At 39.5% G+C, this 17,037-nt stretch overlaps 1 protein-coding gene across 1 annotated transcript in view; it reads right to left on the reverse strand.

Moving 5' to 3' along the window:
• TIAM2 (TIAM Rac1 associated GEF 2) overlaps positions 1-17,037 on the reverse strand; it is a 135,834-nt gene that overhangs the window by 63,420 nt on the left and 55,377 nt on the right. The window contains exons 4-7 of the mRNA XM_088161699.1: positions 15,821-16,256; positions 11,775-11,947; positions 10,529-10,753; positions 830-1,015 (exon numbers count right to left, since the gene is read on the reverse strand). Of these exons, the coding sequence (XP_088017825.1) occupies positions 830-1,015; positions 10,529-10,753; positions 11,775-11,947; positions 15,821-16,256 (1,020 nt within the window). The remainder of the gene's footprint in view (positions 1-829; positions 1,016-10,528; positions 10,754-11,774; positions 11,948-15,820; positions 16,257-17,037) is intronic.

Genomic DNA, 17,037 nt, shown 5'->3' on the forward strand with positions numbered 1-17,037 from the left:
AAGTGCAAGGACAATGTTTTAAACTTTCAGCAGTGATGCTTGTTTCAGTACACCAGAAGCGTGGCAGCATAATTTTTCGTCATGGGGCAAATTAAAAGCCATAGGAAAGGAGAATCTGAGAAAATATTGCTCTGTAAAACAAAAGCTAATGAAAAGGCTCTGAAGAAGAGTAATAACCTATCATTCAGATACGAAATTGCTAGAGGAAGACAGACTCTCCAAAATTGGCAAACACAGGAGATAAATGCTATGGCACTGAGTTATTAACAAGGAATGTCACAAACCACACAGATAAAAACAGTGGCAGAGAAGAAAACATTCCTTGATGGGTCTTTCAGTACTGCTCTGCAGGCTTCACATGCAGCAAACGTGGTCCAGCCCTCTCTGCCAAGATCAGCCTTGCAGCCCTGCCAAGGTAAGAGAGCAGAGGCAAACCTGCTGCTTCTGTGCCTCTCTTGAAGCTGACTGGGTGACAACAGGACACAGCAGCTGAGGATCTCACTTGCTCTTCCTTAGAAACACAGTCCACAGCTTTTAAAAAAAGTGACATTTAATTTTGAATTGTCTCTAGCTTTAGCCTATTCTAAGAATACTTCCTTTTTAGGAGGGACTCCAAGTCTGGAGTCCTCTGGGGCAAAAAAAAACCTCATGGCCATATCCTGTAGAAGAAAATGTATTTGCAGTCAAGGAGCAGGCAGAGAGGGTGAGAAGGGTACAGGGCTGCCTGACCAATGCATGTGGGTGCAGCCATATATTATCCCAGACAATTCCACATCTAAGCACATGGCGTTTTTGTGTAACAAACCCATGAAAGTGCATTTGGACTTACCAGTGCATGGAAGGATGAGACAGAGAAAATGCCGAGCCTCCCCAGTGCCAATTTTGAAGGACGACTGGCAGCAGCCAAAAGGCTCTTTGGGTTTGGGAGCTCCCCACCTTGCAAACTGGATAGGTAACATCGCATTCGGAAAAGGTCCATGTTAAATTTTTCCAGGTTCTGTTCCCATTGCTGGATCTGTTTGGATATAAAAAGGGACAATTAAATGGGGGGAAAATGTCTTTGTGGGCTGCACTGAAAATTCGAGCGTTTCCCCAAACCCATAGTAAATTGCTTTCATCTGGTAGTATATGGATTAGATTAGTTATTCCCTGCCAAAACACATTCAGTCATATTGTGTTACATCAACCCAAAAGATGACTTGAAATAAAACAAAGCCGGTGGTCTTAAACACATACTGACAAGATGAACATACCATGAACTTTGGGTAGCTTGATAGCCACAAGAACAGTTACATAAAAACACAACTCTGTGGTTCACAAAGGGCTCGCTTTTTTTTTTCTTCCCTCCCACCACCCTCTTCTTTTTGGAAATTAATCTTGCTTTTTATTTTTAACTTAGATTGTGTAGCTGGCTGGCTGAAAGCAAAGTAGGAAACAGTTACTCTAATACACTGTGCAAAGCAAAGTAGCTACAGTGGTAGGTTCTCTTAATTCTTTACTACCATCCTATGGTTCCTCTAACTGTAAACAGGAGACATTACTTGCAGTTCTTGCTCTGACTAATAGGGTAATACATGATTACACCCAGGCAAACTGAAAAAAACAGCTGTATAGATCCAATACAAACCACTGTACCAAAAGCAGGAATGTAAATATGCAATTCTTAAAATATACCTAGCACAGGTACATGAAGATATAACGACTTAACCCAGTTTCAATGTAAAATTAGGAAAGTGAAGACTCAAGTATTTACTAGACTGAAAGCTTTGAATCAAGGCTGAGATGACAGATTTTAAGTATTTGTGCAGATACACTCATTGAAACAAACAGATTCGCACTCATTTAAAACATACACACTTATTTAAGCACATATTCTTATGAACTACACCAAAGTCAAATTTTGCTCTTAATTTCCTCAATTTACATACTGTAGTTGCCGCAGAAATCTGCCCTGCAGATTATACAATTAATGTACAGCATGCAGTAATACCTATAGGTAGTACAAATAAAAAAGGCAGCAAGCACCCTGATAAATGAGAAGGCAGAAAGGCATTTCCATTAGGTCAGGGTACACCAAGATGGTGTACTGACGACTGCTGAAATCCCCTGACAACACAGATCTTCCAATGTCAGCTCCAATCCCTGCATGCTGCCTGTTCAACAGGTGGTTTAGGGCCGTGGAGAGTTTGTCACGTTTTCTCTAATGAGCGTCGAATTAATATCTTTTTCTGGCACACCTGCCTGTCCCCACGAGCACAGGACATTATCACCTCACACTGAGATTAGACAAGGCTGGGACAAGCACCTTTGGGACTTGGGAAACAAGCTGACAAATAGAAAAACCTCAGGTGGACTATGCCCTTTAGGCTCATTTAGAAGCAAATTCAGTTCAGTTTCCTTATAATGTTGCCAAATATTTCAAGAATTAAACAAGTATTTTGCCACTTTAGTTTCAAGAATGAAGAAGTAAGCAAAGAAAGGGCAAAACAGGCCCTGTTAACAAAATGGTGCTAAAGTTTGTGCTACAACTGATACCAGTTGTACCCCACCCAGTCCAGTTTCCTTACAAGTGCTCACAAATTGTGACATCAGTTACTTTTGGAAGTAAGAAGTAAATCTTATTTAGAAAGTAGGGCGAAGAAATGGAGGACAGTATACCATTTTGCACAGATATGAATGCAAAATTGTAATTTACAGTACACTTAAAAAATCTTTCAAAGAACGACTATTAAAAGCAAAAGAGAGAATTTACAAAAGCTTATCATGAGATCAATTCTCAGAAGTCTATGGACAGAGACATACACATAAAGAAGATGCATTTTCTAATCTCTCATCACAGACATTTGAAACATGCATCCTCTGCACTCCAGAAAGAATAATCTTTTATTCCTTGGGTTTATTTGATCATTCCCCCCCTATTTTTTTTTTTTTTTTTTTTGCTTTCTTTGTGCTCTCAGACACTTCTCAGAGCATTTTTCTGCTTGCCAGTACTTTACGCATGGGACGACTCCAATAGGAGATGGCAAGATCAGCTCTTTCTCTGTGTCAACATCCAACTAGAATGAAAGCATGGCTGTCAGCTTTTCACAAAGCCAAAAGCTACAAGCTCAGGTAATGTCTTTCCCTTCAAGATGACACCTCTGTGGGTACAGAGCCAAGTCAACTTCTAACAGCTCAGGAACAGAGCAAGCCTTGTTCTGGGTACTGCTGGAGTGGAGCATCCTGTCCTCATTGAACACAAGCTGAGCACAGGCACCCTTGTGTGTGTCTTAGGCCTTCTTCAAAATCCCCATTAAACATTTTCATGAAGTTGTATTTTAAAATAGGATAATCTAAGAAGAGGGAGTGGGGTACAACATGGGGGCATTCTGAAGAAATAATTAAATTACAGTGTTTATCAGTCACACAGGATACTGGCTAATCAGCTCCAAAAGCATCGGTAATCACAATGTTACATTTAATGGCATTAGCAAAAGCTGTAGGCAAGGAATTTCTGGGATTGTCTTGTAGTCTTATCAAAACCAGGGATGTCTGGAACCAATTGGAGACCATGAACCAATACCAGCTGCTATTTGTCTAAGGCTTTTAAACTAGGATAATTCTTCCTAGAGATTTATATTCTTGAAGACTAAACGGGAGAAGCACACAAATAAAAAAGCAACAACTTCAAAGCACAGTATGACCTGGTCCATGAAGTTAATTTACAGCCTGCAGACTCACTGCTGCAATCCCTATTCTGCTATTGTGTGAGGCAAATCTCTGCCCCACGTGGGAGGACTACCCAAAAGAAGGCTCAAAGACTTAACTTCATCATGCACAGACAAAACAGCCCTTTTGAAATCTACTCAAAAACAAACAGGAAAAAGTGGATGAGGCAGACAGCTGCGAGAGCAGGAATGGGTGGCAAAGGCTAACACCAGCATGAAGTGAGTCTGAAAAGAGAGAAGAGATATGGCCCGAAGTGAGGCATACCAAGACAAGTGAGCACACATGAAATGTGAAAGCATTAAAGGGTTTTTCCAGAGGAAAGGGAGGATGCCACTGTCAGTCCAGTCGAATGTTAAGCAAAGATTTCTTGGTTTAATGGCAGCATGAAAGAGCTTGGAAGAAAGGCAAGAGGGGGCCATCCAAATAAATGTATTGAACCTAGCAGGATCCTGTAAGGTACAGTGGAAAGGAAAGCTGTGGTAGAGAGATAAAAAGGAGTAAAATCTGGGAAGCCTTGAGTATTATTTAGCCTGGGCTACCAGGAGAACTCATGCAAGGAAGCCTGGTGCAAGGAAAAGACAGTAATTATGTGAGGGGTAAGCTTTTGCATCAAAGACTTAGTGCAGGAATGAGTTATGAAGAGTTAACACACAAAGGAACATCAGCATGATACTTTTGGCAGTACTTCAGCAATGATGATCATTTTCAGAACATAAATATTCAATTCTCCTCCAGGTCAGTGAAAAATCTGCTCAGACTCTAAGAAACAATTGCAAATTTTACGTCACGCAAACAGAGGAGCTAAAGGAAGTTGTTTGAAAGCAGGTCTCTCTCAGGTCAATAAACCTGCTAGGTTTTCTATAGCTTAACTTTGAAGTGGGAGCTTGGGAAAACAAGGGGTAAATATATGTAGGCCAATGGTTTCCAGGATGTGATTTGGGGATCCACAGTTCCTGCATGCCTCAGTTCTCTCTGCAGGTAACATTGGCAGTGGCACCAGCACCTCAGCTGGAACAGGTTTAGGGTTTTCAGGCTGTGAAGGGAAGGCTTCAACAGCCCCAGTGAAGGCAGCGTGGCTCAGGCATGGCCCCTGGCCCCTCATCCTTTGTACACTACAGTGCAAACAGTATCTTTTGAGGGGCTGAGGAAGAACTGTCTCATTTGAAAACACGTGTTCTGTACAAAGTAAAAAGAGCTCAATATGTTAAAACCCAAACCAGTGTGTGAATGGTGTAAAGTCGGGCCAGAAATGACACCATATCAACTCAATGTAACAATACCTCAAGGACCTAGAAGGATGGAAAAAACTTCCTGGACAGCTCACCTGACAACAAAACACCAGCTTTTCACTTGGCACCTATTCAAAGGAGTACAAAAGAAAATATGCACAGGAAGGAGGTCCTTCTCTCAATACTTAAACCTTCAAAATTGATTTTATTTAGTAGTAGTTCTTATACCATGCAGAAGCATGAGGGCCTTGCTGACACAATTCACTATCTACTGCAATAAAAATTCTCAATTTTTCCTTACACAATATCTTATTTTCAGATGGAAAGTGTCTCTCCAGGCTGATGTAGGGGACTCTGTGGATTGAGAAGAAACTTCTGCTGCTATTTTATATGTACAGCTTTTCAACCACATTACAAACAACACCAAACTCTTTGCATTCCAGTCCCTGGTTCTCAGACACAATTCATATTGTATCCATCTGGAAAAATGAGTCACTTGGTTGCTGGGGACAGGGAACAGATTTTTATTGTCATTACTTCCCAAAGAGAACTCGAAGAAGCAAAAACATCACTCTTCCAGAAATTCCATTACTTTAAAAATCACTACTGAGATGCTATCATAACTTCTAGTTTGAAGAAATAAAGAAGGCATTGTAATAGACTGCAACAACACTCATGTGCAACTAGCAACACTTTATTCTTCATCTGCATGGTGACTTAAAAAAGGTTAAGAAAACTGCCTGAAATAACGAGACAATGGAAGTTTTTACAATAAATGTCATCTTTTTGGTTGCATTGGAAGAAAAGAATTTTCATAATTTTTAACCAAAACAGACAGAGGTATTCTCATTCCCAATACCACTGATAGCACAGAAGTGGAACATGTGTACCCAATTTACATCTTGTTGAAAATCCAATGGAAATTGGTGGTACCACATATATGTCTATAGCTAATGATGTAAGTAAGGAAGCCACTGAATTTTATTATCCAGCTGCCTTCCCCAAACCCCAGACCACCAGCCCTTTCTGAACAGGCTGCCCCACCAGCTCCATTGTATGAGATAATGCTATGCAACTCCACATTCATTTTTCATTACTTTATGCTAAATCTTTGCAAAACAAAGAGGGAAATTCACCCATCTGTAAAGCAGTAACAACAGTGAAGAGAGAATGGAGATGAACTTCCCTAACTTTCTGTCTGCCTACTCACTTCACTCCCAGTCTACTACTACTAAAGAGAAGTAATTTGCTAATGATGTAGAGGGAAGGAGCATCCTTACTGAAGAGCAACACCTGGAAAGAAATATAACTGACCTCTCAGAAAGCAGATCTCTGCTTTAGCCAGTTCAAAGACTACACAAACTGAAAATTTGTTCTAATAAGTTTGGACAATGTTTTGGGTTTTTTTAGTTTAAGAGGATATGGAAAAATGAAAAGTTACTATGTATTGAGATTCCAGTTGAATACGTCTGCAGCAATGATGGCATGCGTTAACAAAGTTCTCTGAAAAGACTGAGTGTTGTTGAGAATTTGGATCTCAATTTCTGCTATAGTTTTGACTTCTTAATTTAAATATATTTATTTTTTGTGTTGTGAGACAGAGCCTCTCTTATGAGTCTGCTCAACCAGGTGTAACCAACACAATTTCAGAAAATATTTCATCAGATGATTTATAAAAAGTTAAGAGGTGAAACTTGAACTTTGTGGAGGCTGAAGAATAAATTCCCAGACCTATTCCAATCATCTTTCTTCAAATGTGAGAGAAAAGAGAAAGAGTCAAGTAAATTTTAAAAACGAAGAAATGCAATTATGCTCTTCGTAAAAAACTGAGGACTACCACAGGGAAAGGAAGAAAGAAAAAAGGTACTAATGGATTTAATGACTATCCAGAATAAACAGACCACCATCTTACTCTTTTTTTTTTCAATAAAAACTACAACAACAAACTACTTTTAGGTGGATGACACATATGAAAACTTAGAAACAAAAGTATCCCCAAGCATGTGCTGCTCTTCTCACTAATGCTTCACCATTTCAGTGCCTGCAAGTAAATACACATGTTCCTAACTCTCTGAAAAATTAAGAATTATATGCAAAGAAAATGTGAGCCACATCAGAAACCTATGAATAGTTTGGAAAAGACGATTATATCAACATATTAAAATTTGAAGACAAAGCGCCATAATACTTTCAAGCAACTATTATTCATACTATTGTTCTAAAGTGAAACATCAGGATAGACTTATGTACCAAGTACATAAACAATTACACGCAGGGCTGCAGTGCCCTCTCTTGCGAGATAGATTTTCCACCCCATTAAAACCAGTTCTGCAGGCAGAGGCAGCTCCACTTCTGACTTAATGTGCAAGATTTTGTTAAGAGCTCTGAATAAATGCTAATAATCCCTTTCACTAGCAGGGCTCCGAATTCACAGCACACTGTGGTTTCTCTAGCAGGTTCAACATCTAGGAAAACTAAAAATTTTTTTAAAGAAAGGCTTTGAAATCAATCTCGGCACCAGGAGATTTTCAAACTGGCTACTTTTTGTCCTAATTCTCTTCACTAGAGGGGAAAAGTTACATACTGGGAGAACACCATCACACACATATTTATTTCACATAGTAATAAAAACGTACATGGCTGTAGGTGCATGTGCAGACTTGAGATTTCCAGCCACGCTGCCACCTTGCAGACGCTTCGTTGATCTCTTCTAAAGTGACCATCATTACCAATAACTTTGTGAAGGGCTACAATTTTCTCTTAAACACTTACAAAATCTATTAATACTATTATTATGCCAGTAAACCCAGATAGAGAGAATTCCTCATATAAGCCACAAGACTGAAAATATTTCCCAACCAGTTTGATAGCGTCAAGCCTATAAAACAATTTCTCTATAAAAACAATGTTTTCTTTGTCTTTTTGTTGTTGTTGTTGTTTGTTGGTTTGCACTTCTGATTAGCACTGGTTTTATCAATTAATTGCCTTCAAATTAAAAAAATTTACCAGATAGTATCAGATGACCTTCTCTAGTCCATTTGCTGGACACCAAAAAAGAAGCGTGTAAGTATATCTAAATACCTGCAGCAACTTTAGAAGTGCAGGTGTCCTTAGTACAACTGCCTTTCAGGTGGTGGCAATTGTGAAACAAAAAAAGGTTTTGCTTGCTTTTAAGGCCCTGAGAATTATTAAGTCTTCAGCAAAGAAATATTGGTTTTAAGTTAATGGTTTCAAGAAGTGAAAGAAAAGAGCAAGTTGACATTTGGTGGTTGCTTTTCTGAGGAAGAGGAAGTAGAAAGGCTATAGAAATCCAAGTTTCCAGGATAATTCCCCAGTGAAAATAAGTTATTTCTACATAAAAAACCACCACAGTTCTTCTGATGTCAATCACACTGTTTCCACAGGCTTCCCAAAATAAATCACCAGTGACGATTTCCAGCACAGGATGCATGGTATGCTTAAGAAATACAGTATTGGCAATACTGTGTACTTCAGCATGGAGGAATAATATCTGCCACATGATTGAAACGCCATCAAATTTACACAAAACCAAAACCAGAATTTATATTCTCTTGTTTCTCAAAATAGGCAAAAGACAACATAGTTACTAAACAACTGCAGCTTGCATATACAACTACATATATGCAAACTATTCCCTCAGGAATAAAGTTTTCTCAAAATCATTATGTTACTAAGTATACTAAGAATTCTCGGTTACTAATTACACCAAGATTTTCTTTTTTCTTTGCAAAAGCCAATCTGAGACAACAAATTAGAAGATTAGGCAACTGAGTTATCTATCGACTGTTCTCTGAAGTTACTTTGCCAGCAAACCTTAGGCAACTGTAAGGAGAGATTTTAAGGAGATCAAAAGGATCAAGAATGGAGAAAATTTATTCTTTGCCAACTACTGGATGTTTGCAATGGTCCATTTCATTCTTTGTGCCAATAGTCTACCCCCATTCAATGTTTTGAGACACACATAGAAAGAAGATTAACAGGAATAAATCTTCTGCAGCCCTAGAGATGGATTTCAGTTCTACAGAATGAAGCCAACTTCTCCCAGAGCTGCAAAACAATGAGAGTTCTTCAAGGACAGAACATCTAATTAGCAGATATTAAGACAGATCATTAATACTCTTCAGCTGACTCTAAATGAACTACTAACAGGAATATCCGATGAGGGAGGGATAAATTAAATTAATATACATCAGGATTTTTCCTCAGTGCATCACATGTTACAAGACATCTATACAAGACAATACACTAGACATCTATAGAAATCTGCATATTCTTCTAGGTCTCAAAGCCTACTGCAATAAAGGGATGCTTAACATTTTTCCTCCTCCATTCACCTCACTCAGCTCTGGACCACGAAATAAAGTGACCTGGAAATAAATTATGAATATGTGAGCATTCAAAGGGCTTATGAACATCTGCACTGCAAATCCCTACACAAACCTGCATGTTATTTCAACTCTGCTCATACAGCTTCAGACTCAAGTGTGCCACAAGAGCTTGGTAGTGAAGTCAGTACTAGTCAGTCTGCTCTTCATCAAGTCCAAGCCAGTAGAGTAAGAATTTTAAGTATTATAAGCATCAAATCCCTGAAACTACAAGTGTCTCACTAACCAAAGAAAAATAATTGTGCTGTATTGGTTCAAAGGAAATAAACTTCACTTGCTACTCAAGAGGCCATAATATTCAGCATGAAGTACTGACAGAGGAATAGTTACTGACTGGAAAGGCAGGTTGGGATGGGCTCTCAAAGACCAGTCAAGCAGTTTAAATTATCAGAAGTCTTCTGGAAATAGCCTAAAAATACAGCAATCACAGTCCACAGACTTATTTAGGCTAAACTAGTAGACAAGCTTAGTGCACAAGAGGCCATAGGTAGTGAGGTCGTTGGCCGAACACTAAGCATGTCTGAATAATTAAAACATCTTTTGCCTGTTACTACCCACAAAACTGGGGGCATGGGGAAGACATCAACACTGCAAGATGTATTTCCATAAGGTATCCCCAGAGTGATTCCTGGTTCACATGCTAGACCTGAGAGCAGAGTAAGGCTTCATGTTTGTTCACCACCACACAGACAATCAGGTGATCATTAGCCATGGCTAAATTTCAACTGGAAGCACATGGTTTTGTCTGCCACTACACAAATAAAGTTGGAGGAAGGACTAAGTATTCTTCATGTTCTGTCTTAGGGTGCAGAACAATACTGCCAAGTACCCACTCTTCAATCTCTTCTGCAATACAATAATAAATTATTCACAGAACATACTGTATATTCTGTGGTATGCAATGTAACAGCTAGATATTATTAACATAAAACAGTGAGAATTAATTACATTTTCACAGAAGAGACAATAAATAGCTTTGTGCTCATAAAACAGAACAGTCTGATGTGCAGCTTTGAGGAGTCTGCCTCCTGCACTGCTCTGGATTGCTGTAGAAACCCGGCAATAATTACAACCACTGTGCTAGCTATGCCCAAGACAATTACTCTCAGGCCTAGAAAACACAAATAGAGACCAAAGCAAGAAGTAATGATAAATATGCTCTCATAAAAAAATTGTTTCCAGTACCTGATTTTCTATGGCCTTTCTGTTTTTTGGATCACTAACAATTGAGAGCTGCAACTCTGCCATTTTTTTCATTTTGCCATCCATGTCAATCTTCTGGAAGAGACTCTTAGTCTGATTTTTCAGCAGCCTGACAGTGTCCTCTTTCCCAAGCTTCTTTGCAAAGAGGGAAGCACAGGCTGAATGTATGGCAGTAACCCAGTTTTCCAGATCCGTCTGACTTGTTGCCTGTGAAACCAATCAATAGTGCAACGTTATGAGCAGAAAAAAGAAAAAAAATAAAATCAACAGCTCTAGGGCATGAAGAGCTTGATGGGTTCACTGTTGTCTTAGGCACTTTATCTTAACCAAGTGAAATAAGGTATCCTTTAGAACTGAGTAAACAAAGGAAGTGTGAGATTTTCCTGCACTCCATCATGACTTGTCTCCAACCTTCAGCCTCTGCTTCTTAGACCTGCAAGGTCTAAAAGCCTCAGAAGCACAAGAGCCATATAAGCTGTGGGAAAGATGTGATTTGCATATTTCATACCTCCAGATAATTAAAGTAAACCCTACCAGGTATCAAAGACAAACCTTCACTGCTGCAACAGCAGAAAAGATTTTACATGTGAGATTCTGAAGAGAGGTATTTGCTTACTTAAAAAGTGCCAAGTTAGTGGAAAGGCAACATCAAGGTAAAGAGAATGCAATCTGCACAAAGTATCACTGGAGGTATGTACAAGTGTGCCTATGAATCAACATGTTTCTATGCAGGCAGTTCCACATAATACTGTTCTTTATTAACATTTCCAGTGGTGGAACTTGAGCAGCCAAAGTAGTTTGATTATTTTTAGCTCTCTTTCTTGAGTATCCTGCTCAAGCAAACTCTCTGTGGCCAACAGATTCAGAGTTGAGCACATCACTCTGTAAGGGTGAAATGCTAATAGATGTGGGGAAAAAAAATTGATAAAAAGTTTATTTTTTTAGAAGCTTGTGATCAACCAGGTACCCAGAGCTTCTTGCAGATTTGTGATCCTTGTTCTTTTTGTTTCTGAACCATAAGTGAATGAGCCAACTGGTGTAAACCTGAAGTCATATCATACATTTAATATTATAATAGCGTAATGCAACAGTGCAATTGTGCTATTATTTTTAAGTCAAAGGTACAAATAAGATGAGTGTGTCTGTACAATCATATAGATACATGTGTAGACTCACAAACACATCCTAAAATGGAAACAACCACCAAGTTATGCATGCATCCTGTTACCTGAAATAGGTAGACATCTCCAAAAGAATTGCTGAGACAGAACACATTTTCTTTCTTGGGATGTTCTGGAACAGACTGAACTATACTGTCTTCTGCAAACAGGGCGTACCGAGGCAAACTGCTCTGCTCCATTGAGTTCCTTCCATAGGTCTCATAAAACAGGAGAGTACAACCTTTTGCAGTTCAGAGAGACAAAAAAACATGAGGAGAAAGTAAGTTATGGATTTCCCAACATTATATAATGTTTTTGTGAATTAAGACACCCTTCAGAGACAGACAACATCAGTTTCACTCCTCTTCCAAAACAGATAAAAAAGGAAGATCTTCTACACAGAAAAAAAGGCAAAGTTAATGACGAATTTGCCAATGAAAAGTTGAAATGGACATCTAATAGAGACAAAACAAACATCTATGGACTTAATAAATAAATCAGGACACCTCAAAATGGAAGCATCCAAGGATTAGGGTAGGATGGGGTTTGAGCAATCTGCTGTAGTGAAAGATGTCCCTGCCAATGGCAGGGGAGCTGGACTAAAGGTCCCTTCTGACCCACAATATTCTACCAATAAACTCTGCCAATGAAAATGTTAAGGCATGTAGAAGAGATTAACTCCTGCTTAGTTAAATCACCTTTTGTGTTTCTTTATTAAATTGAATCAACTCTGTCATAAGAACCACTTAAGAAATCTTTGTATTTGTTAAAAAAATTTGCAGAATCTTTTGTCTTCATACAACATGCTTAGTGAATAAACTTCTCATATTTAAACCAGATTTCCTTGAATCTAGCTGAAAATTGGAGACTCAGACAATTCTGAGTAATTTAAAACAGTTTAAAGGGGCTCAGTTTGAGCATGTTCAGTCTTGTAAATAGTGTAATATCTAAGGTACGAAGCTTGCATCCAGAAAACAAACCTCATCCTTGATGATGGCAATCCCGAGTATAAGAAGTGGAATTACTTCTGGAGGAGAGTGGAGGAGACTTGATCCCAGCAGAGGACACTTGGTCCTAGCCCACAGCAGTATGACTACAGTGGCATGTTGCCTTTGGCAATGAAGCTGGCTGAAGAAGGGCCTGTCCCCTCCATCCCTGACAGCCTTTCCTTCCTGCCTCGTGTTATAACCCACTGTCCTCTGAGGCACACCGATTTGCCTGTTCAAGGGGTCATGGACTGAACTGCACTTCTAAAATACCATTACAAAGGGAAACCTGTATCAGAGATTTCTGATGAAATAATTCGTTGGCTGAAAAGTTTTTAGAGTAAGGAATCTAACACATAGAAATACCTCTATACTACATAAGTGCACCTTTTCCTGTTAACATTGAAAGAGACTGGCAGAATATTTTGGGAAAAAACAAATCCTATAGAGTTGGTCCTATCTTTTCCCTTGGTCAGCCCTTACTTTACCTTCCTTATGCCACAGAAACATTTGGAGATCTCTGCAGTTGGAAAAAAGGACACAGTTTGTAACACTCTGTATATCACAAATGCCATTTGAACATAACAGGGCAAACTATACCAACAAAACCAAGTCTTCTCTTGTATTCAGCAGCAGCAGCAACATACAACCGCTTCCACTTCTGCATTTTAGGAAAGTGCAGAAGTTATATGTTTTTAAGATGTATTTTAAAATATTTCCATATTCCCATATTCCTCCTATTTGCTCTAACTCATGATAAGTTGTATTTTATCCTGAGAGTTTATATGTACACAAATAAAAAATTCTGAAGAGCATGCATGTATGCTTGGGTGTATGGTACTCCAGGTGTATCTTTGGGTCAAGTCCAGTAATCCCTGGAAGCAGCTAGTTTCATAAACTCTGTCAAATCCACTGGGACTGATTATTGTCCAAGTATTTTAATTAAAACTTGAGCTGAAGGGGAAGAGCAACAGGAAAGCAATTTCCCTCATTAAAGGAAACTAATTGGACAGGATAGATGGAAAAGAGAGTTCCTCTCGGTACATGTCTAATATTCAGGCTCAGGTCTGAAAGTGGAGTAGAGGCCTCAGGACTTTTAAGTCCAGCAGGTAACCAGATGGTTACAAGCCTTCTGCATATTTATAATTAAACACATCTCAACAGAGTGCAAATAAACATGCCGTTCCTCCATTTACATATGTGGCTATTTTAAGTCATGCTTTAAAATATCTTGGCTATTTAAACTTCAAGAACAAATTAAATACAGATTTATTCAAAAACGTGTATAAAGAGAACCAAATCAAGCGCCTTGATCTTGATATAGCACATTATGAAAACAGAAGTACGCCTTGATATCCAGACAGGCAAGTTTATTTTGGAATCAAAAGTCTCCACAGGACAACAAAGGTAAGAGATCAAGGAAATGAGGAATGTATATTTAGAACAGCTAGCAAAGTGGAAGAGACTGTACCATGAATGCAGCCATATCAACCACTGAAGTAAAAAGCATTGCATCTAACACAATGTTAGAAGTTAATAAAGCTTTTTACAAAGGATTTTATTGTTCCTTTTTTTAGTAGCTACGGAAATTCAGGTAGTAAGAAGGGATGCAATTTGTTCAAGGTCATCAATAAGCCAATTTTACAGCAGGAAAAATGAACATGAAGCACCTAAATTGCTTGCCAGACCTTCATTATCCCAGAAATGCACAAACTACTAGTATATAGCATATTTCAGTTTAGAGTTTTGATAGAATTGTTTAGAAACTGAATTTTAGAAGAGGCAGATCAAACTACTCCATAACACAAACACACACAATAAGAGGGTGGAATTCAGGTACTATTTTTCCCTTTGTATACAATGCTTGTAAGCATGAGTCATGCTATCTGATGGGGGCAAGTGATTTAAACTGTTAAGCCTGCCTACATTTTGATCCCTTGATAACAAGTCTCTGAATTATTAGGCAGAATTGCCTCATTCTAGCAAGTTTGTTTCTTTCCATCAGCACTATCAAGCACATTACCAGCACTTGCTCTTTGCTGTTCATTTTTCTTCAGGTCTACACCCATGCACAATTTTAAAAAGGGCAACCTGTGGGAAAGTTGTTATTTTCTCTCCTCTAGACCCAGATATGATAGGAAATTATCAAGCTTGATCATTTCCCTACTCATTCATGTAGTATTATATTTACTGAAAAGCAAATCCTTTGGATGCAATTCAAAATTTTAAAAAGGCCTATTAACTCACCCATTAAATTTCCCTTCTTCCTCACAATAGATATTTTTTCCTTCTCACACTTCCTGACACCTGTACACTTCTTGCAGCACCCTCTGAGCCATAAATGCAGCACGAGAATCACATCTGCAGCAGCCCCCTTGAGTGGATTCCCCTCCCATAGGGCTGTTTTCACAACAGGAGCAGCTCCAGGAGATGGGAAGCTTAGCATGCCAGAAGCCAGAAAGGGTTGGGAGCAGGGAAGGTGAAAGACCACCCAGGGAAAGGAGGGACACCGTCAAGTCCTGGGAATGGCTGCCTTGGGCACTACAGGGCTTTCCCTGCTGCTGCTTTAGTGTCCTCTGCTCTGAACCACACACTCTCGTCTGTGTAAATGCTCTGGCACTGGTAGTTCACCTCTTCATTATATTGCCACCTAAGCTGCTAGAAATGCTAGAAAACATTTTTACAATAAACTACCCCATCTTTCAGAAAATTTCATAGCAGAGCCTATGGAACTGTATGTCTGTAACAAGGAATTGGGCACCAGGGACTTCTCCTGACCCTTAAATTTTGGTTCAATTTGGTCTTTGACCTCCAAACAGCTGAAAGCATCTTCTAAGTCCCCAGTCTGATGTGAACACACAAACTAGGAAGTCAGAAAAAACAATTCCCACTATGGTATGAAACACAAGGCTGCATACACAATCCCAAAGACATTGAGCAGCACCTTACTCAGTTCAGTGGGCTGCTTAGGCCATGCTCCACTTTAGGTGGTGGGTAGACCTTGTAAAGTTAGGTGTGACTTTCTGATTCCCCTAAACCTGCTAAGAGAAGCCAGCATGCATGAAATGCTGCTGAGACACAACAAGAACTGCTGCTGCCAAGGTGAAGGATCACCATGGTGGTTTTACCTTTGAGTGTGACCCAGTACTGCTTCCACTTCCGTCGTGGGACCAGCTCCAGCTTCTTCTCCTTCTGCAGGGTCACCAAGGGTTTGAAGAACAGCCACCCTGCCTTGCGCACCACTCCTTGCTCTTTCTCATACAACAAATCCAGCTGCTCCAAGGAGCTAAGGGACTCGCCACTGGAGTCTTCTGTTTCCGACGAGGTCTCCGTGTTCTCCAAGTTCATCCTGCTCATCTCCAGCTCCCGCATGAAGTTCTCGTAGATGTTCTGCCTCAAGGCATCACTGCTGACAGCATTGGTAGACTCACTTCTCTGGGAGAGAGCATGGCTGGAGCCAGGAGACCACAGTAAAGTGGAGAGCTGTGATGGTGCCAGTGTGTCCGTAGTGAAGTTGTCCATTCTGCTGTCAAAGTATTCATTCCCATCTTTACACTTTGGCTCCTGTGCATAAAAAGAATTTATCTGTGATCAGTCACCAGAGCTACGATCAAAAGACACACCTCATTTGTCAATTAAATTTGTTTCATGTTTAGCCAATTCCAGTTCCTTCATCTTTTCACCATTACATCATAGCCTTTGCCTCAGCCACTGACACCACCACTACCATTCAGTTTTTTCAGCAGAACCCCATTAAACCCTATCCACTACTCTGAGCACTTTGGTAATTCCAGCACCTTAGAGTAATCTCAAATTCCACTAGAAACTACCATCTGAAACCTGAGATACTCCAGGAGACAGCTACATCCTCCATCTGAAACTCAGGCACCATGCCTTGCATCTGTCTAAGTACAAGCAGGTAAAGTGTCACAAGAGGTTTTTTTATTATTATAGGTTTTTCAATACTTTGGTGCTATCATATTGGTGCAAGGTGGCTAGATTTAGCTTCAGCACAAGGCTGATTTTAACCTCCACTTTATATCTGCCATACAAACAGTGCTTACCCAACAAAATAAAAGGTCAAAAGTTGAGAATATTTTAAGCTTGTTAGAATTGATCAATTGACTAAAATCTAATCTAAAACAATATGTGATTTAAAAAAAGAAAGACTCACTTGCTGACTGGCTTAAGTCCAGTCTCCAGACTGCAGAGCTGTGTATTTTCTGAGTTGCTGGGAACACCCTGAGAGTTTGATCATCCCATCAAGCACTGACAGGCCTTTCTCCTAATTGCACTGTGCAACTTCATCCCTTGGATTGAGAGGGCTGGCCAATTTTATTTGAAA

This window comes from Sturnus vulgaris, chromosome 3, assembly GCF_052056855.1.
Source record: "Sturnus vulgaris isolate bStuVul1 chromosome 3, bStuVul1.hap1, whole genome shotgun sequence".
NCBI lineage: Eukaryota > Metazoa > Chordata > Aves > Passeriformes > Sturnidae > Sturnus > Sturnus vulgaris.